This window comes from Carcharhinus amblyrhynchos, chromosome 6, assembly GCF_965287045.1.
Source record: "Carcharhinus amblyrhynchos chromosome 6, sCarAmb.v2.hapA, whole genome shotgun sequence".
NCBI lineage: Eukaryota > Metazoa > Chordata > Chondrichthyes > Carcharhiniformes > Carcharhinidae > Carcharhinus > Carcharhinus amblyrhynchos.
The window spans coordinates 49,729,293-49,754,391 of record NC_137329.1 but is presented as its reverse complement, the minus strand read 5'-3'; the positions used below and the strand labels follow the sequence as shown (position 1 = coordinate 49,754,391).

Sequence of the window (25,099 nt, the reverse complement as noted above, 5' to 3'; positions counted from 1 at the left end):
GATAAATATTTGATAGATTGGGGTACAGGGGAATGGCACAGAAAAGGAGTTGCGGCCAGCATAGTTCAGTCATGATCATACTGAATGGCAGGGCAGGCTCGAAGGGCCTGGTGGCTTACTCCTGCTTCTCTTCATTGTGCAACAGGTCAAGAAGACAGACCATAGATGAATAATTACTGCCCTTGCAGGTGGTACCTATATGCCCAGAGTGGATTATAAAAAAACAGTAATCATGTAGAAGTTTTTGGGCAGGATTTTCCCCTGGAGTTGCGGAACCTTATCACTAAAGCCAAATGAGGTCACAAGTCCCCCCAGTGTGGGAAACAGCCACGCTGCTGCAGCTGTCCTCGCATTGGCCAATTAGCGGCCTGAGATCAGGCTGATCACCCAATTAAGGATGGCAGACGGGTTTTCAAGGCTGAAAGGTCAGTATGAGACCCTCCAGTTCTGAAGAAGGAACAATCTGCCTCTTCAGATAAGTGAGGGAGAGGATTTCTTGCCCCCCCGCCACCTCCAACTTTTCTCACTTTAAATTTAAAAATGGCCTCTGTAGCCAGTTGCCATTGAGGAGGGGCCTTCACTTCTAATGATGACCTGTAACTGAAAACAGGCAAGCAATGAGGGTCTCCATGGCTACCTGGAGCATTGGCAAGCAGTCAGCTGCCAGGAAATTGCCACCAAGTAGGTGCACTGTTGCTCAATGTCTCCAGGGACCCGAGGGCCATCTAGTTGGCTTCAATGTATCTTTAATGAGGCTCCTATCCTTCCAAATCCACCATCCCGCTCCTGGGAAATGGCCAAGGATGGGGTCAGGAGGCTGGCACACTGGTTTGTGGCACACATTTACAGCACCCACCCACACTGGGGCCTAAAGAGTCAACCTGAGGGAAAGATCTGGACAGCCAACAACATAGCACCCAAGTTGGGGACAAGTGGTTGGTTTTTTTTATCATTTATTTTGGAGTGCCAGAAACATTTGAACAGTGATAAAATCTCTAATAAAAGAACATAATGACCATTTGAAACTGGAAGAACAAATTGACATTGCCTTAAACAGCTTGGCAAGCATTTAATAGATATTTTAACTAATTATTTTGTGCATTTGAAGTAACGATAGAATTGATAAAAGAGAAAAGAATTATATTTAGCGCAGGATCAAACAGGTCAATCAAATGCCAATCAGGCATAAAGGCTGAGTTTTCAATCTGTGGGGGGATTGGCCTGAGAGGTGTAACCTTGGATTCCAACATCACAGGCAGGATTTTCCAGCTGCCCTAGCCACGAAACCAGAAAATCCCACCCGAGATCATTGGTTCTTTCCATGGTCCAGCCGTCTGTGGCAAAGAGTTCCACAGATTCACCACTCTTATGGCTGAAGAAATTCCTCCTCGTCTTTACTCTAAAGGATCGTCCCTTTAGCCTGAGATTGTGCCCTCTAGTTTTTCCTACTAGTGGAAAAACCCTTTTCATGTCCTCTCTATCCAGACCTCGCAGTATCCTGGAAATTTCAATAAGATCCTCCCTTATCCTTCTAAACTCCAATAAATACAGACCCAGAGTCTCAACCATTCCTGATATGAATGGTTCATTCCGGGGAATATTCTTGTAAACCTCCTCTGGACCCTTTCCAAGGCCAGCACATTCTTCCTTAGGTATGGGCCCAAACTGCACACAATACTCCAAGTGAAGTCTGACCACAGCCTTATACAACCTCAGAAGTACATCCCTGCTCTTGTATTCTAGCCCTCTTGACATGAATGCTAACATTGCATTTGCCTTCCTAACTGCCAACTGAACGTGCATGTTAACCTTAAGAGAATCTTAAACAAGTTCTTCCAAGTCTCTTTATGTTTCTGAGTTCCTAAGCATTTTCACATTTAGAAAATAGTCTATGTTTCCGTTCCTTTTTCCAAAGTGCATAACCCCACACTTTTCCATACTGGATTCCATCTGCCACTTCTTTGCCCACTCTCTTAACGTGTCCAAGTCCTTCTGCAGCCCCCTGCTACCTCAATACCACGTTTGGCTCTGTATATCTTTGTATTATCTGCAAACTTAGCAACAGTGCCTTCAGTTCCTTCTTCCAAATCGTTAATGTATATTATGAAAAGTTGACCCGAGCAACATCGCTAGTCACTGGCTATCATCCTGAAAAAGACCCCTTTATCCCCACTCTCTGCCTTTTCCAGTCAGCCAATCTCTATCCATGCCAGGATCTTATCTTTAACACCATGGGCACTTAACTTATTTAACAGTCTCCTACGTGGCAGCTTGTCAAAGGCCTTCTGGAAATCTAAATAAATCATGACCACTGGTTCTCCTTTATCTAACTTCCTTGTTACCTCCTCAAAGAACTCTAACAGGTTTGTCAGATATGACTTCCCCTTGATAAAACCATACTGACTCAGTCCTACTTTATCATGCACTTCCAAGTATTCTGCAATCTCATCTTTAATATTGGATTCTAAAATTTTGCCAATAACCGAAGTCAGGCTAACCATCCTATAATCTCCTGTCTGCTGCCTTCCTCCCTTCTTAAACAGCGGTGTTACATTTGCTACTTTCCAGTCCTCTGGGACCCTCCCTGCCTCCAGTGATTCCTGAAAGATCACTACCAATGCCTCCACAATTTCCTCAGCTATCTCTTTTAGAACCCTGGGGTGTAGCCCATCTGGTCCAGGTGATTTATCCACCTTTAGACCTTACAGTTTCCCAGAACCTTCTCCTTAGTGATAGCCACTACACTCACTTGTTCCCCTGACACTTCTGGAGCTCTGGCATCCCACTGGTGTTTTCCACCGTGAAGACTGATGCAAAATAACTATTCAGTTTCTCTGCCATTGCCTTGTTTCCTATTATTACTTCTCCAGCCTCATTTTCTAGGGTCCAATGCTATTTTTGCCTCTCTCTTACCTTTTATATTACTAGCTAGCTTACACTCATATTTCATCTTCTCCTCCCTTATTGCTTTTTTAGTTGTCCGTGGAACTTCAGTTATGGGGATAGATTGAAAAAGCCAGGTTGTTCTCCTTGGAAACAGAATGTTGAATGGAGTTTTGACAAAGATATTCAAAATTATCAGGGAACTGGACAGGGTAGATAGGGAGAAACTGTTCCCAATGGTGAAAGGATCAAGAACCAGAGAGTACAGATTTAAGGTAATTGACAAATGAAGCAATCTCAGCCAAGGGAAGAACCTTTTCATACGGCAAACGTTGAATCTGGTGGAGGCAAATTCAATCGAGGTAACAAGAAGAAATTGGATTATTATCTCAAAGAGATGAATATGCAGGGCTATGGAGAGACAGCAAGGGGTTGGCAACAGATGAATTGCTTCATAGTGGGCTGAATAGCCTTCATCTATACTGTAACAATTCTGTAATTCCATATTTGGGATTAAGGGGACCCATCCTCTGACTTTGCACATTGTTCTGCTGGAGACACAACTATCACACTATTTATATTTCCACAGCAATGCTGGAATCAAGATCGGAGCCATTCAAATTTAAAAGTGCTTGAGGGGCAAGCTCTGCTTTATGTGAACAGGAAAGGGCACACCTGGATCTATAGATGAAGGTGCATGCCATGTATTTAGCACAAATCTTCAGTGAAACTCAATTCCAAACCCTAACTCAGGCCAGAATGGTGTCCTCTGAATTCCCTGGGTAGCAGTTACAGTCCAGCACCCCAGTAACATTAATATATCTGCTCCACACATGAAACGTGAAACCTTTTTACAATGTGATGCAAAATGTTTCCAGTCATCTTTATGCCACATCTGTTTTCTCAGGGTCACTCAATGTACAGCTCACAAATGAGAATAACAACTATAGTCAAGGTTAAAAAGTTGGATGCAGCAAAATGCCGGGAGTATTGGAGAATGTCATTACGCCTCTTGTTCATTTCAGTCCTGCTCTTCACAACATCCTCCAATGATTTCATCAGTTTAAAGGGAAATAAATTGTGCAGGAGACCCTGGGATTATCCATCTAGGTGACTTGAACATCCAGCCTATTGCAATGCCCCCTGCCTGTGACCCCATCATCTGCAGCTCACCAGCTCCGACAGACCAAATGTTGGAAAACAGGATTAGAATAGATAGGTGCTTGACAGCCAGGGCAGGCACGATGGGCCTCTTTTCTGTGCTGTAAAATTCTGCGACTCTATCTCCTTCTTCCTATATTATGAAGGGAACACTGTGTATGGTAACTAATATGTCTGAGCTCCCCTTGATATTGTTTTTTAAGCCTAAGATGGTAAGTCTGATATCAGAAACTCAATGTAGACTTACAGCCACGTGATATTATAAAACTAAACTGCATTGCTTGAGGGATCTTACTGGTCATTTTCATAGAAGTGTAGAATCCTACAGTGCAGGAGGTGGCCATTCAGCCCATCAATTCTGCACCAAGACTCCTGACAGAACATCTTTGCAAGGCCCTCCCTCCTGCCCTATTCCCATAACTCCACACATTGCAAATTTATTACAATGGCAAATTTATCTCACCTGTACATCTTGGGACACTAAGGGGCAATCTAGCATGGCCAATGCACTTAACTTGCACATCTTTGGACTGTGGGCGGAAATCCAAGCAAACACCGCACAGTCACCCAAGGCTGGAATTGAACCCAAGTTGTTGGCACCGTGAGGCAACAGTGCTAACCACTGTGCCGTCCTAGAAATTAAGTCTGGAAATTAGGTTGTGCTACATCTTAGCTGGGTTCACAAAACGGCAGGCATTATGGAGATCCATTAGTAAATGGCAAAGTGTCATTAATAAAGGACCTATAGTTTTATAAGTGACTTACACACATCCAATGATTATGTCACCTCTCAAGAAATCTCTCCAAAGGGGCTGCCAACAATTTCTACTGCTCTGCTCAATCATAGTGAAAGTCACCAATGTCCTCAAGTGTTTAGATAACAGATCTTCCAAACATTCACAGGGAACATTTCATTTCAGCTTCTGTGTTGTTCACAGCTCCATTTAGCAAAGTCCCCATTTTCCTTATTTAAAGGGACAGATATCCAACTTGCACGTCAAGTCCTTTTGACTGCTTTTGCTTCTGCAAAATTTGTGGAAGTTCTGTTTTCGGAGGTTATGCATGCATTTTGTCTGCAAGGGGTTATTGAAGTTCTTCCGGGTAACAAATGGAGCAAAGGCTGCAGACAGGAGAAGTTACACAAGGAGGGTTCTCAAAAGGAAGTCCTATCAATGTCAGGTTTACTGAGGTCACTACTCATACCTCCACATGAGCTAACAGCAATGCCTGAGGGAGCTCAGATTCACCGAGGTGGTGGTTACAGAGCTGTGCCACCTGCTTCAACATTTGTGTCAATCAATCTTACCATAGCAAGTCTTCCCATCTTTCCCCAGAGAATAACCACCATAGCAGCTGCAAACAGGCATCCCTCCGATCAGAGCACAGCTTTGGTCACAGTGCATATTCAGGCACGAGGGGGGGTTTCCTGCAAAACAATGGAAATTTTTACTGAGCTTCACTGTGTCAAAAAGTACTCAGCAACAAGCAAAGAAACACAAGAAGGGAGGTACTGCGTTCAAGAAATGAGCAAATGGCACAGAAAAAGTGGATTGTACTCAAAAACAAATAATGGAAGTGAGGACTAGCAAAGAGAAAGAGAATCAGTGACAGCATAAAAGTGAAGCCAGTCCAGGCATCATGCTCATGCTTTCCATAGGCCCACCTGTCCTGCCTTCCAGGAGTAAAGCACTGAATAGAGCAGTCCAAGAAAGGTCATTGAATTCATTTAGAGTCCCCAGATGGAACAAACCCATCTCAGCTTAGGTAGGGATAACAAGATGTGGGTATGCCGGCGTTGGACTGGCGTAAACACAGTAAAAAGTCTGACAACACCAGGTTTTAGTCCAACCTATTTATTTGATAATATACTCGCAAGCTTTCGAGGGGTTACCCTCTTCACCTGACCATTCACCTGACGAAGAGGGTAACCCCTCGAAAGCTTGCGAGTATATTATCAAATAAATAGGTTGGACTAAAACCTGGTGTTGTCAGACTTTTTACAGGGATAACAAGCCCAGAGAACCATGGATGACCAGAGATATTCAGGGTACAATGAGAAGGAAAAGGCAGCTTTTAAAAAGTACAAGGGAGAAAATCAGTGGAGGCATTAGTGAGATATATAAAGAGCAGGGGAGAGCTTAAGAAAGCATGTAGGAAAGCAGATAGAGGATGTGAGAAAGACTGCTGTGGGAGGCAAGGGAGGAGATTGCAGGGGCTCTAATCCAAATTTGCAATTCCTCTCTGTCCACAGGGGTAGTTCCAGACAGCTAGAGAACAGCTAATGTAGTTCCACTATTTAAGAAGAATTGTAGAGATAAAACAGGGAACTACACACCAGTGAGTCTCACATCAGTGGTAGGGAAACTATTGGAGAAACTTCCGAAGGACATCATCTATCTCCACGTGGAGAGGCAAAGCTCGGTCAGAGACAGTCAGCATGGTTCTGTAGAGGGAGGTCATGCCTAACAAATTTGATTGAATTTTTTGGATGGTGATCAGGTGTGTAGACAAGGGTAGTGCAGTCAATGTAGTTTATATGATTTCAGTAACTCCTTTGGCAAGGTCCCACACGGAAGACTTATAAAGAAGATAAATTCACATGGGATACAGGGTAATTTAATAAAGTGGATTGAAAAGGCCAGGTAGTCTTACTTTGGTGGTCGGTAAGTTAATGGAAAGGGTCCTGAGAGATAGGATTTATAACCATTTGGAAAGATGCAGTTTAACCCGGGATAGTCAGCACGGTTTTGTGAGGGGTAAATCCTGCCTCACAAATTTGATTGAATTCTTTGAGGAGGTAACTAAGTGTGTAGATGAAGGTACAGCAGTTGATCTTGTACACATGGATTTTAGTAAGGCGTTTGATAAGGTTCCCCATGGTAGGCTCATGAAGAAAGTAAAGAGGTGTGGGATAGTGGGAAATTTGGCCGATTGAATAAGTAACTGGCTGTCTCATAGAAGACAGAGGATGGTGGGAGATGGAAAATTTTCAGACTGGAGACCAGTTACCAGCGGTGTACCACAGGGATCAATGCCGGGTCCTCTGCTATTTGTGATTTTTATCAATGACTTGGAAGAGGGGGCTGAAGGGTGGGTTAGTAAATTTGCTGATGACACCAAGATTAATGGAATAGTGGATGAGGTAGAGGGCTGTTGTAAGCTGCAAAGAGACATCAATACGATGCAGAGCTGGGCCGAAAAGTGGCAGATAGAGATTAGGATTAGCAAGTTTTCAGATGTCGCAAAGATTGACCGGGCTGTTAATAGTGAGGTGGAGTGCTTGGGCTTCAAGAAAATATAGACAGAATAGTCAAATGGGCAAATAAGTGGCAGATAGAATTTAACCCTAAAAGATCTGAGGTGATACACTTTGAAAGGAGTAATTTGACAAGGAAGTACTCAATGAATGGTAGGACACTAGGAAGTTTAGTAGAACGAGGGGAACTTGGCATACATGTCCACTTCTCTGAAGGTGGAAAAGTTTAAAGTTTATTTATTAGTGTCCATAATTCTATGATCTTATAGAACAACAATTCTTTGGGAGAAAACCATTCAGAATTGCAAATCAGATACTCATTAAAATCAATAAAATTCAATTTTTGTTATTCACTGAGCGGAGATCACAGTTCTTAGCCCCCAAGTTCTTTCCTCTGCTGCAAGATCATGTTCGAACCCTGAGCAAATCTTGAGGATATCTATAAAATCATAATATAATTAGGCAGAGTCACAAAGGAAATCATGTTTGATTAATTTATTACAGTTACTTGAGGAAATAACATGCTAGTTGGATAAAAGGGGAACCTGTAGATGTGGATTTCCAAAAGGCATTCAGTAAGATGGCACCTTAAAGGTAATCACACAAGATAAGAGCTCATGATGCAGGGGTAACATTATAGTATGGATAGAGGCTTGCTTAGCTAATAGGAAGAAGAGGGTAGGGATAAATGGGTTATTTTCAGGTTGGCAATACTGATTGGTGGGAAACATATACGTAGCTGAGGGTGTCCGTACCGAGGTGTTTATTTTCAATCACTGCTGTGGTTCCAGAGGAAATATTGAATGGGGTGACCAATGAATTGATGTTGGGGGTCACTGCTTAGTTCAATTTATGTTGACAATTTGAAACATCATGGCAATTAAGGTGGAGACAGCTCTGAACTCACCCTGAATTAGGCAGAACAGATTCTGAATATCCTCAGGCCCAGCTTGCCAGTGTGAAGGTGACAGAACCAAGCATTGTGGAAAGTGGCTGATAATCCTGTAGCAATATTCACTATGTCAGTGGGTGGCCACCTCGGTACGGACACCCTCAGCTACGTATATGTTTCCCACCAATCAGTATTGCCAACCTGAAAATAACCCATTTATCCCTACCCTCTTCTTCCTATTAGCTAAGCAAGCCTCTATCCATACTATAATGTTACCCCTGCATCATGAGCTCTTATCTTGTGTGATTACCTTTAAGGTGCCATCTTACTGAATGCCTTTTGGAAATCCACATCTACAGGTTCCCCTTTTATCCAACTAGCATGTTATTTCCTCAAGTAACTGTAATAAATTAATCAAACATGATTTCCTTTGTGACTCTGCCTAATTATATTATGATTTTATAGATATCCTGCTATTACCTTTTTGATAATTCTTGCATTGTCTCAATGATAGATATTAGGCTAAGTGACCTATACTTTCCTGTTTTCTGTCTGCCTTCTTTCTTGAACAGGCTGTTGCATTAACTATTTTTAAAACTGCTGGGACCTTTCCAGAACTTGGGGAATTTTGGAAGATCACAAACAATGCACCTATTATTTCTGTAGCCACTTCTTTTAAGATTCTTGGATGAAAACCATCAGATCCAAATGACTTGTGAACCTTTAGTTCTAATAGCTTTTCCAGTGCCTTTTCCCCAGTGATTGCAATTGCTTAAGTTCCTCCCTCTCTTTTGCCTCCTGATTAGCAAATATTCTTGGGGTGCCTATTGTGTTTTCCCCAGTGAAGATTGGTACAAAATTGGTCTAAACTTCTGATGCACTGTTATTCTTCACTGTTTTAAGTGTTTTCTCTTTCAATTTGATACTATCCTTAACATCCTTAGTTAGCCACCTGTGGTACATCTTTATCATAGTTCTTTCTCAATAGAATATATCTTTGATGACATTTATGAAATATCTCCTCAAATGTCTGTTGCTGTTTTCATACTGCCCCAGCTTTTAACTTAGTTTCCCAGTTCACTGTTGCCAGCTCTGTCCTTATATCTTTGCAATTGTCTTTATTTAAGAAACCAAACATAGACCCATGTTTCTCACTCTCAAACTAAATGTGAAATTCCTATCATGTTGTGATCATTGTTGCCTAGAAGTACTGTTACAATGAGCTCTTCAATGAATCCTGAATCATTGTACATTACCAGGATTAAAATAGCTTGTTCCCTGATTGTCTACAAATTGCTGTAAATTGGAACAACATATATACTTTCAACAAATAGTTGTACTTGGAGCTAACTGGCAAAGTTAGAGCCAATATAATAAGGTAACAGAAGTAGCAGAAGGGAAGTAAAGTTAAGACTTAAAGCAATGCCTTTGCATAACAATGAGAACTTTCAGAATGAAACAAGGTTGCTAGCATGAATAGTATTATTTACTGGGAGTGACTAATAACCTTAATCTAAAGGGAAGTCATGGCAGTTGACCTCACACCCTTGATACGCTCCTTCTGCACTTTATGGGAAGTCATGGACACTTCTAGTGTCCCTGGTGACAACATGTGTGAAGTGTGTCTAACTGCAGCTACTGGCTAACCATATTTCGGAGCTGGAGAGGTGGATTTATTCACTTAGGAGTATCCATGATGTCATGGAGAGCATGTTCAGTGAGGTGGTCATCTGCAGGTAAAGACTAAACAAACAGAAAGGGGATATATGACCACCAGGCAGAGAAGAGGAAAGCAGAGTAGAGGAAAACAGGTTGTGCAGGAGGCCTCTGTGGCTATCCTCTTCTCTGAATTTTAGATACTGTTGGGGGGGAGCAACCTCTAAGAGGGTAGCAGTGGAGGTGAAGTCCATGGGATCATGGTCGCTCTGCTGCAAAAGAGGGGAAGAAGAAGAATGGCAGGTCTGTAGGGGATTCAATAGCAAGGGGAACAGACAAGCACTTCTGTGACTGCAAAAGTGACTCCAGGATGATGTGTTGCCTCCCTGATGCCAGGGTCAAGAATATCTCAGAGCAGTAGTAGCATTTGGAAAAAGTGAGGCAGGGAGCTGGGCGCCGGGGGGGCAGGAGTGAAGGCCAGGGGGGAGGGTGAAGAACAGCCTGTGGTTGTGGTACATATCAGTACCAATGACATAAATTAAAAGTTAAAAACAGAATGATGTCCTACAAGCAGAATGTAGGAAGTTAGGTCATAAATTAAAGAGTAGGACCTCAAAAGGTAGCAATCTCAGGATTACTACCAGTGCCACGTGCTGGTGAGAGTAAAATTGTAAAATGTCTGACAACACCAGGTTTAAGTCCAACCGATTTATTTGATAGTACACCCACTAGATTTCGGGGTTCGTCCCTTCGTCAGGTGAATGGAGAGTTCTGGCCTCAGATCTCAACCTGGTGTTGTCAGACTTTTTACTGTGTTTACCCCAGTCCAACGCCGGCATATCCACATCAAGAGTAAAATTAACAGGATATATCAGATAAAAACATGGATTCAGACTCCTGGGGTATTGGGATCGGTTCTGGGGAAAGTGGGACCGGCACAAGCAGGACGAGTTGCATCAAGGCAAGACCAGCACTAATGTCCATCGGGCAGGGGTAGGCTTGCTATTGCAGTTGGGACGGATGCAAACTAGGAAGGCAGGGGATTGGGAACCTAAGCAGGGAAACAGAGGGAGAAAGAAAGATAGAAACAAAAGATAGGAATACAAGAAGCAAAATTTGAGAGCGGAAAAAACTAAGGTGAAATTCAAATGGAGCCAGATGCAAAATAAGCTAAGCAGACTAACAAGGTTAAAAAGACAAGCTTTGTGCCTCAATGCACTGAGCATTCACAATAAATGAGCAGCGCAAATAGGTATAAATGGTTCTGATATAGTTGCAATTAAAGACACATGGCTGAAGGGTTATCAGGGATGGGAACTGAACATCCAGGGGTATTCATTATTTTGGAGGGACAGACAAAAAGGGAAAGGACCAGGGGTAGTAGCATTGATAGTAAAGGAGGAAATCAATGCAATAGTGAAGAAGGATATTGGCTCGGAGTCATGAAACCTGTGTGAGATAAATAAGACCAAAGGGCAAAACAGATTGTTGGAGGTTGCCTACAGGCCCCTCCTGGAAACTGGGAGATTAGGACTACTGTGTTACAATTTACTTAACAGATAAATAAAAACAGTGCAAGCTTTTGTTCAAAAGTAGCCCACTCAGCTCCTGACCTCATTTATAGCCTTGGTCCAAACACAGAAGGAAGGTATCATTCAAGAGGTGAGGTGAGATGAGAGTGACTGCCTAGGGAATCAAGGCAACATTTGATTCAGTGTGGCATCAAGGAGCATGAGCAAAACTGGAGTCAATGGGAATCGGGGGAACAGTCTCCATCTCATTTGAGTCATACCTAGCACAAATGAAGATGATTGTGGTTGTTGGAGGTTAAACATCTTGCTCCAGGACAACACTACAGGAGTTCCTCAAGGTAGTGTCTGAAACCTGAACATTTGCAGCTTCTTCATCAATAACTTTCCATTCATCATAAGGTCATAAGTGGGGATGTTCACTGTTGATTGCACAATGTTCAGTACTACTCATAGCTTCAGATGCTGAAGTAATCTATGCCCAAATGAAGCAAGACCTTGATAATATTCAGGCTTGGGCTAGCATCAGGCAATAACCATCTCAAACAAGAGAGAATCGAACCAGCTCCCCTTCACATTGAATGCCATTACCATTACTGAAACTGCCACTAACAACATATATAAGGAAAAATCAGGACTTTGATGGAATACTGTCCACTTCCCTAGATGAGTGGTGCTCTAACAACATCCCATCCACCACCTTAAACATTCATTTCTTTCACCACTGGTTCACAGTGGCAGCATTCTACAACACACACTGCAGCAATTCACCAAGGCTCTTTTGATTGCACCTTTCAAACCTCTACTACCCAGAAGGACAAGGAAAGCAGATACATGGGACCACCATCACCTGCAAGTTCCCCTCCAAGCACCATTCTGGCTAGAAACTATATTGTGATGTGGAGATGCCAGCGTTGGACTGGGGTAAACACAGTAAAAAGTCTGACAACACCAGGTTTAAAGAACAAAGAACAACCCAGCACGGGAAACAGGCCCTTTGGCCCAACGAGCCCGCGCCACCCCTTCAACAAAGCATTTTCCTACACCTACCCTGCCCTGTGTGTATGTGAATGGTACCCCTAATGTAGCCAGATTCAGGGGAGAATAGTGTAGGGTCAATTTGGTACACCAATCAGCCTAAGAGCACATCTTTGGGGTGTGGGAGGAAACCGGAGCACCCGGAGGAAACCCACGCAACCACAGGGAGAATGCGCAAACTCCCACAGACACAGGCCCAAATCCATGTATCTGCATTTAAGTCCAACCAATTTATTTGATAGTAAACTCACAAGCTTTTGAGGTTTCCCTCTTCGTCAGGTGAATGGAGAGTTCTGGCCTCTGAGGTTGGACTTAAACCTGGTGTTGTCAGATTTCTTACTGTAGAAACTATATCACCAGTTTTTTACTGTTGCAACGACAATATTTTGGAACTTCCTTCCTAAGAGTACTGTGGGTGTACCTACATAAGATAGACTCCATTAGTTCAAGAAAGCAGCCGACCACTACCCTCTCGAGGGCAATTAGGCATGACCAATAAATGCTGACCTGGCCAGCAACACCCACATCCCATGAGAGATTTTTAAAAAGCATTTCTCACTTAATTTTGAAATTAAAAACTGGCAGCAAACAATAAATGTGTGGGTTTGGGTACAAGCACTTCAGTCATGCATGTGTGAGTGAAGACATTGAGAACTGAAGGTGACTGGGATAAAGCTGCAGCCCTGAGAGAACTGTGCACCAGGACCAAGATTGGACAAATCCGGTGTCACTCACCCGGGAAGAGCAGTTTTGCATTCCAATTTATTTATTCAAGAGGATTTTCATTTTAGTTACCATTTCAAAATGTCAGTCTTCTGTCTTTTTTTAAATCTGGCCAGAACTGAGAGTACTTCCCAGCCACATACTCAAGGACAGTTCATCCTAATAGCAAGTGCTCTGCTTATTAGAAATATAATTTTAAGTAGTTCCAGTCACCTGAACAATTTGTCTGATGTGAAGCCAACTACAGGAACCAGCTCGAAAAACCTTTTTAACATCAGGCAGAATGAGTATGTCAGAAACTGGCAGTTTTAAAACTCACTACTGAATCTGTCCCACAAAACACAGATTTTAACCTGTTGTCATTGTAACTAGTTTTGAGATTCTGGGCAATTACTGCAGCTCCAAATTGTTTGCCCTATTTATGATCCATATCAGTCAGCAGTAACAATGATAATTCTCTCTCTGGCCATCACCTTATCTCTCGCTTAAGGGGCCAGACTTTGCCATTCCAACACTGGATGAACCCACACCTGGTGGCCAAAAATCGAGTTGGGAAGCTTAAACTCAAAGTTCCCAACCAATGCCCACAGACTGTCATTTTGATCAGTGTAGGAATCACGGTAGTGGTTACTCATGACATTGGAATAGTCAAGTCCAGCTGTAACAAAGGCAGGGATGAGGGTTTCAGCAGAAGATGAGCTGAAACAGGGATGGATTCAGATGATAAAATGGAGGAAAAAATGAACAGCGTTCATGATGGTGTGGCCATGTGCTCAAAAGTTTATTTCAGGGACAAATATAAAACCAAGGTTGCAAACAGCAGTCTTCATTTACTCTATCTACCATGAGAGGAATAGTCATAGTGTAAGAAAGTTAACAAGTTGTAAGGTGCTAAGTATTCACAGAGGCTCAATTAACCCAACAGCAGAACTGTTTGGCAGGAGGGTTCTCACCTGTCCCAGAATGCACCCTTGAGACTCCCACAGATAAAACTATCAGATGTCAAAGGAGTCATTCATAAGTGAGGGAGATGAAAAGCTTCAAGTACATAAAACATTTTATTTAATAGGAAAAGGCTATTTGGCTCAAAGAACCCAACTGATTGTCACCAATTACAGCTAGCAATCTGTATTCTTTCCACAATCCTTCCCCAATCTAGCAACGTTTAATCCATTTATACTTCCAGTTTCAGTGGCCTTCTGTTGCACCTTCTTTCACAATTCTATGAGCTGCTGGGCAGAAATCTTTCACCTAACATTGCCTCCTACTACTGATTTCCTTCTTTTTTACTCCCCTGATATTTGAATCATCCACCACACACCAGTACCTTCCACAGAAGCTGTGAGATCTCATTAGACTTCCGGTCTGTCCCTCTGCTAAAACAATCTAGGATATTGATATCATTTTTCACTGCAGCTATGCATAGATTTTCATAGATGAATCCACTGTAACCCCAAAATCCTTTTTATGAGCAATACACTACCAAAATCAGCAGTCAGAGAGGTGCGAATTCTCATTAAGTGAACATATTAAAGACAGATGTTAATAAATTTTTGCCCACAAAGGGAATTAAGGGCTATGGAGATAATGCACAAAGATGGAGTTGAGTCAAAAACTAAAATCAGCCACAATCGTGCTTGAAGGACTAAACGACTCCAGCTCCCATTTCTTACATTCTTCAGAGCACTGCTTGTGGGTCAAGGGAAGCTGGAATGCTCAGACCCAGTCCTCCAATCTTCCCATACGGTAGACCTTCTTCCTCTGAATTTGGGGATTAGACAACCCCTCTTCAGATTGTAAACTGTGCCCTCCCCACTATGGGATCATGAATTGAACCTATCTGGTCCTGCGACCTCCTTCGAAGAGCTCCTCACCAGTCAAACCAGGTTGATCTCAAGGCAAGGAACCTGCCATGGCCAGAAAGCTCAGGCTATGCAGCTAAAACTCCATAGTGCGCGGGAAAACCTGGACTTCCAGGATTTTCATTCGGTCCTGCTTACATATCCCACCCTTGTTAACATTTAGCCTCAAGCGCAAAGACACAAGAACTAAGAAATAGAAGCAACAATAGGCCACATAACTCCTCGAGCCTGTTCTGCCATTCAATAAATATGATGGCAGATCTAATTTTGGGGTCTACTTCACATTCCTTCGTGTTCACCATAATCCTGGCCTGCTATAGTTCAAAAATCTGTCTATCGCAGACTTTCACAGATTAAATAACTCAGCTCTGGAGCTCCCTGGAATGGAAAATTCCACAGACTCATGACTCTTTGAGTGAAGAAATTCTTCCTCATTGCTGTCCTAAGTGCATGACACCTCAGTCTGAAAGTAGGACCCCCTCAGTTCTAGGATCCCCCATGTAGGAAAACACTCTCCTGGGATGTCAAACATGCACGCATAGCAAATGCCACAAACAGGTGCAGAAAATGATCAAGGCAGCGAATGAGATGCTGGTCTTTATGTCTAGACGACTGGAATATAAGAATGCAGAAGTCTTGTTATAGGAAAGACATTGATAAAACTGGAAAGAGTGCGGAAAAGATTAATGAAGATGTTGTGAGGACGAGTGGGCCTGAGTTATAGGAAGCAGTCGGGCAGGTGAGGGCTTCGTTCCTTGGAATGTGGGAGAATGAGTGGTAACTTTGCTTAATACAAGGGCCAGGCAATGGCCAATCCTAACGTGAGAATCCACCATCACACCTTGACCATCAAGAGCATTACCATCAAGGAATCTCCCACCAACATGCTGCAGATTACTATTCAACGGAAACGTAACTGGATGAGCCATACAAATATAATGGGTACAAGAGCAGATCAGAGGCTGGGAATTCTGTGGCAAGTAACTCACCTTATGACTCTCTAAAGCCTGCCAACCATCTACAAGGCACAAGTTAGGAGTGTGATAGGATACTCTTCAGACCTGGACGAATGAGATTCCACCAACACTTCTGAGGCGTGACATGATCCAAGACAAAGCAGTCAGTTTGATCAGCAGCCCATCCGCCATCTTAATAATTCATTCCCTCCACCAGTGAAGCATGGCAACAGCAACATGTACCATCTATAAGGTGCACTGATCCATCGAGATCCATTGAGAAACAGTGGAGGACTTTCAAAGCAATCTTTCACAGTGCTCAGCAAACTTACATACCAGTGATAAGGAAGGACTGTAGAAAGAGAGATAATCAGCCATGGATATCTAAGAAGATAAAGGGAAGTATCAAATTGAAAAAAGTGCAAAGATTAGTGGGAACCCAGAAGATTGGGAAAGCTTTAAAAGGTCAACAAAAAGCCATGAGAAAAGCTATAAAGAAAAGTAAGATGGATAATGAGAGTAAACTAGCTCAGAATATAAAACAGATAGCAAAGGTTTCTACAAATATATAAAACAAAAGAGTGGCTGAAGTAAATATTGGTTCTTTAGAGGACGAGAAGGGGGATTAATAATTGGAAATGAGAAAATGGCTGAAGCATTGAAGAGGTATTTTGTGTGGGTCTTCACAGTGGAAGACACAAATAACATGCCAAAAACTGATGACAGGAGGGCTATGGCAGGTGAGGACCTAGAAACTATTATTATCACAAAAGAGGTAGTGTTGGGCAAGTTAATGGGGCTAAAGGTAGACAAGCCTCCTGGTCCTGATAGAATGCATCCCAGGGTACTGAAAGAGATCATAGAACTCTACAATGCAGAAACAGGCCATTCGGCCCATCGAGTCTGCATCAACCACAATCCCACCTAGGTCCTACACCCATATCCCTATGTGTTTACCCACTAATCCCTCTGACCTACGCATCTCAGGACACTAAGGGGCAACTTTAGCATGGCCAATCAACCTAACCTGCACATCTTCGGACTGTGGGAGGAGACCGGAGCACCCTGAGGAAACCCATGCAGACATGAGGAGAATGTGCAAACTCCACATAGACAGTGATCTGAGCCAGGAATTGAATCCAGGTCCCTGTGAAGCAGCAGTGCTCACCACTGTGCTACCGTGCCGCCCAGAAGGAACACTTTTCAAACTCAATTCTTTGGAGAATGAGACTTAGAAATTCTCCAACTACAGCTAAGATGGGAGGAGTCCCACCTATTCTGCAGCACCCAGATGGTGGGAGAAATAGCAAATACATTAGTCATAATTTACCAAAATTTGCTGGACTCTGGGATGGTTCCCGCAGATTGGAAAACAGCAAATGTGACGCCACTGTTTAAAAAAAGAGGTAGACAAAAGGCAGGTAACTATAGGCCGGTTAGCTTAACTTCTGTAGTAGGGAAAATGCTTGAATCTATCATCAAGGAAGAAATAGTGAGACATCTAGATGTAAATTGTCCCATTGGGAAGATGCAGCATGGGTTCATGAAAGGAAGGTCATGTTTGACTAAGTTGATGGAATTCTTTGAGAACATTACATGCGCAGCGGACAATGGGAAACCTATGGATGTGGTGTATCTGGGTCTCCAGAAGGCGTTTGACCAGGTGCTGCACCAAAGCCTGCTACATAAGATAAAGGTGCACAGTGTTACGGGTAATGTATCAGCATGGGTAGAGGATTGGTTAACTAACAGAAAACAAAGCGTGTGGGTAAATGGGTATTTTTCTGGTTGGCGATCAGTGACTAGTGGTGTGCCTCAGGAATCAGTGTGGAGCCGGAATTGTTTACAATTTACATAAAAGATTTGGAGTTGGGGACTAAGTGTAGTGTGTCAAAATTCACAGATGACACTAAGATGGATGGCACAGCAAAGTGTGCAGAGGACGCTGAAAGTCTGCAAAGGGATATAGATAGTCTAAGTGAGTGGGCGAGGGTCTGGCAGATGGGGTACAACGTTGGTAAATGTGAGGTCATCCATTTTGGTAGGAAAAACAGCAAAATGGACTTTTATATAAATGGTAAAAAATTGCAGCATACTGCTGTGCAGAGGGACACAAGGAGTTGGTTTGCAGGTGCAGCAAGTAATTAAGAAGGCAAATGGAATTTTGTCCTTCATTGCCAGAGGGACGGAGTTTAAAAACAGCAAGGGTATGTTGCAGCTGTATAAGGTGCTGGTGAGGCCACACCTGGAGTACTGTGCAGAGTTTTGGTCTCTTTACTTGAGAAAGGATATATTGGCACTGGAGGGGGTGAAGAGGAGATTCACTAGGTTGATTCCGGAGTTGAGAGGGTTGGCTTATGAGGACAGACTGAGTAGGCTGGGGCTATACTCACTGGAATTCAGAAGAATGAAGGGAGATCTTATAGGAACATATAAGATTATGAATGGAACAGATAAGATAGAAGCAGGGAAGTTATTTCCACTGGCAGGTGAAACTAGAACTAGGGGCATGGCCTCCAAATAAGAGGAAGCAGATTTAGGACTAAGGAACTTCTTCACACAAAGGGTTGTGAATCTGTGGAATTCCCTGCCCGGTGAAGCAGTTAAGACTATCTCTTTGAATGTTTTTAAGGCAAGAATAGATACATTTTTGAACAGTAAAGGAATTAAGGGTTATGGCAAGCTGGTGGATAAATGGAGCTGAATCCATGAAAAGATCAGTCATGATCTTATTGAATGGAGGAGCAGGCACGAGGGGCCAGATGGCCTACTCTTGCTCCTAGTTCTCATGTTCTTAAAGACTCGAAAAGGATGCAACATCCGTGGTCAACTAAACATGTTAAGGAAGGTCTCAACTTGAAAAAGATATAGAATGCTGTGAGGATTAATGAAAGGCCAGAAGATTGGGATAATTTTAGACATCCAGCAAAGGATGATTAAAAAACAAAGAGAAAATTTACAGTATGAAAGGAAACTAGCAGGAAATATAAAACCAGATTGTAAAGCATTCTACAAGCATGTAAGGAAAAGAGTATCCAAAATATGTAATGGTCCCTTTGATAATGAGATCCACATAAAAGACTGTTAACTAAGGTAGAAGTCCACACAATTGAGGGCAAAGTACTAACATGGCTGGGAAATTGATTGAGTGGCAGGCTGCAGCGGATAGGGATAATGGGTAGGTATTCAAACTGGCATGGTGTCCCATAAGGATCTGTGTCCAGGCCTCAGCTATTCACATTATTCATTAATGACTTGGATAATGGCACAGAAAGTCATGTATCCAAGTTTGCTGATGACACAAAGTTCGGCAGCATTGTAGCCATTGTAGATGATAAGATAAAATTGCAAAAGAATAATCATAGACTAAGTGAATGGGCAAAACTGTCGCAGATGGATTTTAATTGAAGCAAGTGTGAAGTTATCCACTTTGGACCAAAAAAGGATAGGTCAGAGTACTTTCTAGATGGTATGAAGTTAAATACAACAGATGTCCAAAGAGGCTTGGGGGTTCAGGTGCAAAGATCTTTTAAATGCCACAAACAGGTGCAGAAAATGATTTAAAAGACTAATGGAATGCTAGTCTTTATATCCAGTGGGCTGGAGTATAAGAATGCAGAAGTCCTAATATAGGAAAGACATTGATAAACTGGGAAGAGTGCAGAGAAGATTTACGAGGGTGCTGCCGGGACTCGTGGGCCTGAGTCATAAGGAGCGGTTGGCCAGACTAGGGCTTTATTCCGTGGAATGCAGGAGAATGAGGGGTGACCTTGTTGAGGTGTATAATATCATGGGAGGACTAGATAGGATGAACACACAGTCTTTTTCCCAGGGTAGGGAAATTGAAAACTAGAGGGGCATGGGTTCAAAGTGAGAGGGGAAAGATTTAAAAGCAGCCTGAGGGGTAACTTCTTCATGCAGAGGGTGGCGCATATAAGGAATGAGCTGCCAGAGAAAGTGTTGAGACAGGTTCAATAGCAACATTTAAAAAGCATTTGGATGAGTACATGAATGGGAAAGGATTAGTGGGATATGGGCCAAATGTGGGCAATTATGACCAGCTGGGAGGGCACCATCGGCATGGACTGGTTGGGCTGAAGGGCCTGTTTCTGTGCTGTATTGCTCTATGACTCTAAGTTATGCTACAGCTGTACAAAATCCTGGTTAGATCCCGCTTGGAGTATTGACAGCAGATCTGGACACCACACCTTAGGAAGGATATATTGGTCTTGGAGGTAGTGCAGCATAATTTTACAAGAATGATATCTGGAGTTCAGGGGTTAAGTTATGAGAAGAGATTATACAAATTAGGAATGTTTTGTCTCGAATTTAGAAGGTTAAGGGGTGATTTGACTAATGTTTTCAAGACATTAGCAGGAAAAGACAGCGTAGATAAAGATAAACTGGTTGCAGATTCTAGAATTAGGAGGCCTAGTCTAAAATTAGGGCCTGACCATTTTGGAGAGATGTAAGGGAGCAGTTCTTCACAAAGGGTGGTCAAGGATTGGAATTCTCTTCCGCAAATAGCAGGTGACACAAGGCAGTTGCTAATTTTAAATCTGTGATAGATAAATTTTTGTAAGCAAAGATATTAGGGTATAAGCAAAGGAATATGGGCCAAAGGTAGGTATATGGAGTTAGGCCACACATCAGCCATGATCTCATTGAATGGTGGAACATGTTTGAGAGCCTGAATGGCCTCATCTGGTACCTGTGTTCCTAAACAGGGTAATTAACAATGGAAAACAAAGAAGTGGCAAGGACTTTGAAGTAGTATTGTCTTTCTGTCTTCACAGAAAGCTCCACAAGAATAATTAGTTTATTTTATTTATTAGTGTCACAAGTAGACTTACTTTAATACTGAATGAAGTTATTGTGAAAATCCCCTAGTCGTCATGCTCCGGCACTTGTTCAGGTACACTGAGGCAGAATTTAGCATGGTCAATGCACCTAACCAGCATGTCTTTCAGACTGTGCAAGGAAACTGGAGCACCCGCAGGAAACCCATGCAGACACGGGGGGAATGTGCAAATTCCACACAGACAATGACCCAAACCGGGAATCGAACCTGGGGTCCCTGGGATTGTGAGGCATCAGTGCTAACCATTGTGCCACCATGCCGCCCTTAATAGAATATCACGAGGCAAAAGAGAGAGAGGAACTTAAAACAGTTATAATCACTAGAGCAAAAGTACTGGGAAAGCTGCTGGATGCGAGGCTAAGAAGTCCCCTGAACCTGATGGCTTGTGTCCTCTCTCTTATCAGGGTGCCATGTTCAGAGAGTATTGACAACAATGGACCAACATGTTAATGTTGTTCTAGAGGCATGATCATCTTTGATGGTGATATATCCATCCAGTTTGTGGGAAGAAAGGTTGTTCTTTGTCTACTTTGACTTCTTTTATCATCAACAGTTTTCATTAGACTAAGTTATGATTTCTCATGAGATGCCCAAGAAAATCCAACGGTCTCTTCCTGATCTTGATCAGCAGAACTCTTTTGATTTCAGATTTTATTCACACTTCTTCATTGGTAGTGTAACTTGTCCAGGATCTCTTCATTATTCGCCTCAAAAACCTCAACTCTGCAGCTTCACTTTCTCTCTGCATTGTTTCACTGATAACCCAACATTCACTTCCAAATGTCAAACTTGGTGCGATGTAATATTCCATGATTCTCAACTTTGAATTCATGACTAATTTTAAGTTAATAGTAATTTTCTTCATATTTTGGAATGTATTGTTGGTCATCCCAATCCTTTTATCTTATTTTTGGTTGTACTGTTAACATATCTCCTCCATTGTAAAATGTATCTACTTGTGCGACCACTTCATTCTTCACTGTGACCTGACATTCTGATGTGATTTTCTTTTTAGATTGTACTGGACATTCCGTTTTCTTACAATTTATGCTCAACCCTTTTTTTCACTTTCCCTCACTAATCTATCCAAAATCTTTTGCAGTTTCTCTTCAGAGATAGTAATAAGAACAGTCATCAGCGTCCCTTATATTATTAGAGTTGTCACCTTAAACCAATAATCCAGCATCATCTTCAATTTCTCAGAATACTTTCACCACACAGATGAATAAACCTGGGATAAAAACACATCTCTGCCTGACCCCTCTTTGTATCTTCACAAAATTGCTTAGATTGATCTCAACTTTTATGATTGCAGTTTGTTCCCAATAAAAAAACTCTTGTCATTCTTTCCATGAAGGTCAAAAGACTCTAACATCTTCACGGTTCATCTTAACAAATGCCTAGAATCCATAAAACATTTTTTCTCATTTCTATGGCTCTTAGAGGTAGCATACCCACCTTAAAGACAGCTTCTTTTGTTCCTCTATCTTCCGTAAAACCACACTGAAGAGCTGAAATTTCTGGCTTTATCTTGCTCCTGCCCCTATTCATCAGCACTCAAAGAAAGGTCTTAGTAATGTGAGTGGTCAGCCCAATAGTGCAATGAGTGCTCCAGGCTTTTTAGGGACTGCAATAAATATCGATTTGTCTTCTGGGATTCCTCTAAAGATGAGAGTTAGTTTGTTTATTCCAAAGGCTTCTAAACTTTGCATTTGTTCAGTGATCATTCCATGTGGACCTTTGGTTTTATTGTTTTCCATCTTATTTATTGTTGTTCTTACTTCATCTTTCATGATCTTTGGATCATTCTTACTTCTCTTAATTGCTGGCTTTTCTTCTTGTCTACTGTCCTCAAATAAGTCGCATATGTGGTTGGCATCCTAGGGTCTCAAAAGAAGTGACAGCAGAAATATTGGTTGCATTGGTGGATGCATCACTGGATGCAACAGTGGATGCGTACTTTTACATTGCAAGGGCCTGCATATGGGCAAACCTCTACATCTTAATGACCAACTGGTAGAGGTTGTAGAGTGTTTGAAATGTCTGGGAACACAGAAACAAAGCTTCACAGAGAACATTGTACTTTTAGAAAGGCTAACCAGCATCTGTTTCTAATTAGGAAATTGAAAGGGTTTGGAGTGAGTTGAGATGTTTTAGGGAGGGTATACAGAAGTCTGGTAAAAAGAATTCTAACATTCAACTTGACAGTGTGGTATGATAACCTAAGTGTGAAATGCAAAAGTAAGCTGGCCAGGGTTGTCAACACAGCAGGTCAGTCATTGATGGACAGCAGACACAGCTCATTAATCTATTTAACAACGCAGTTAAGAGGAAAGCTCAGACCATCCTCAGTGATCCCTCTCACTCTTTATATCATCAATCTGAAAGGCTCCTTCTGGGCTGGCGCTTTCGAATGCCTATTGCCAGGAAAATCTGTTGAAGATTTTATTCCCAGTATTATAGAATCATAGAATCCTACAGTGCAGGAGGAGGCTATTCAGCCCATCGAGTCTGCACTGACCATAATCCCACCAGGCCCTATTCCCATAACCACATGCATTTACCCTAGCTAGTTGCCTGACACTAAGGGACCAATCCACGTAACCCACACATCTTTGGACTGTGGGAGGAAACTGGAGCACCCGGAGGAACCCTGGTGGACATGTGAAGAATATGCAAACTCTACACAGATAGTGACCCAATTTGGGAATCGAACACCTGGGTCAGCAGTGCTAACCACTGTGCCATCGTGCCACCCTTGGCAGTACCATAAACTTACTAAATAACATAACATAAACTCAACACACTGTTTTTATTTGTTTTATTTATTCACCTGCAGTAATGTGTTATGTTTGTTATGTATGAATGTAGGTATACATGAAATATTCATTGATTTTAAACTAATGACTGATTAGATGTTATTGTGGAGGTGAGGATAAATTTCCACTTTTGCATGGGCAATAAAATTCTATTCTATTGTAATCTTTGAAAATTGTCTTGATTGTGCGTAGGTCCCCAGCATATTGGGAAAATGCTAATGTGACACTAACATTCAAGAAAGGTAGGAACAAAAAACAGGAAGTTATCGGCCAATTAGCCTAATGTATGTCATAGGGAAAATACTGAATCCATTATTAAGGAGGTAATAGAAGGACATGCAGAAAATCATAATACAACTAGGCAGAATTAACATATGTGAAAGGGAAACTTTGTTTGAGAGGATTAGTTCTTTGAGAATTTACAAGCAAAGTGGATAAGGGTAACCAGAAGATGTCATGTATTTGGATTTCCAAAAGGCATTGAATAACGTGCCAAGTAAAAGGTCACTGCACAAAATAAGAGCTTATGGTGTTGGGGGTGATATATTAGCACCAACAGAGGACTGGCTAACTAACAACAAACAGAAAGTCAGGAAGAATGGCTCATTTTCAACTTGGCAAATTATAACTAGTAAAGTGCCACAAAGATCAGTTCTGGGACCTCAACTATTTACAATCTATGTTAAAGACTTGGATGAAAGGACTATACTGTACTGTAGCCAAATTTCCTTCCTATTTTCTTGGTTGGTTCTACAAAACACTATTCTCAGAAACTGTTCCAAACGTTCAATCAAAATGAAGATTAGAAGTCACCACAATTATTGCAGAACCTTTCTTGCAAGACTTTATCACTTCTTTATTTATACTCTGTCCCACAGTGTAGTTGCTGTTGGGGAAAAAATGGATTACTCCCCCCAGTGGCTTATCTCCATTGCTATTACTTATCTCCAATGCAAAGGCAGGTAAATGTGCTTGGGCTGCAGACCAGCTATGTTCCAGCTGAATGGAAAAGCAGGCTCAAGGAGGTAAATGACCTAATCCTGGCTCCTAATGTCCCAAAATCCCACATCACTGTAAGAGTAAGCCACCTGTAAGACAATCCCATAGCCCTCACAAATGGACAATAGGAATGTTCATGGATTCTGCATAAAATTAGAGGGATGCCAATACTGTGGGATTTTCAGATACTCACCACGACATAAGCAATTTTGCTAAACAGACTGAAACATTGGCTTCATGGTGAAACCTTTGAGCTCTCATGTTTTTTTACAAAAACCCATTGTGGGTTCATTTATTCAGACTAGGCACATAAGAGCATATTTACATGAATAGAAAGTTTGAAATCATCGACAGTAGAGCTGTGCACTGTGTACACTGCTCACAGACCAAAGTATAACTGAGGCTGGATCACATGACACAATTCCCATCCAGTGATGGTATGCTGTTTTCATTAAAGGCATATT

At 42.1% G+C, this 25,099-nt stretch overlaps 1 protein-coding gene across 1 annotated transcript in view; it reads right to left on the bottom strand.

Annotated features, from left to right (window-relative positions):
* Window positions 1-25,099, bottom strand: part of LOC145344465 (kielin/chordin-like protein) — a 304,857-nt gene that overhangs the window by 193,969 nt on the left and 85,789 nt on the right. Inside the window, exon 5 of the mRNA XM_080191611.1 lies at window positions 5,351-5,470. Within this exon, the coding sequence (XP_080047737.1) occupies window positions 5,351-5,470 (120 nt within the window). The remainder of the gene's footprint in view (window positions 1-5,350; window positions 5,471-25,099) is intronic.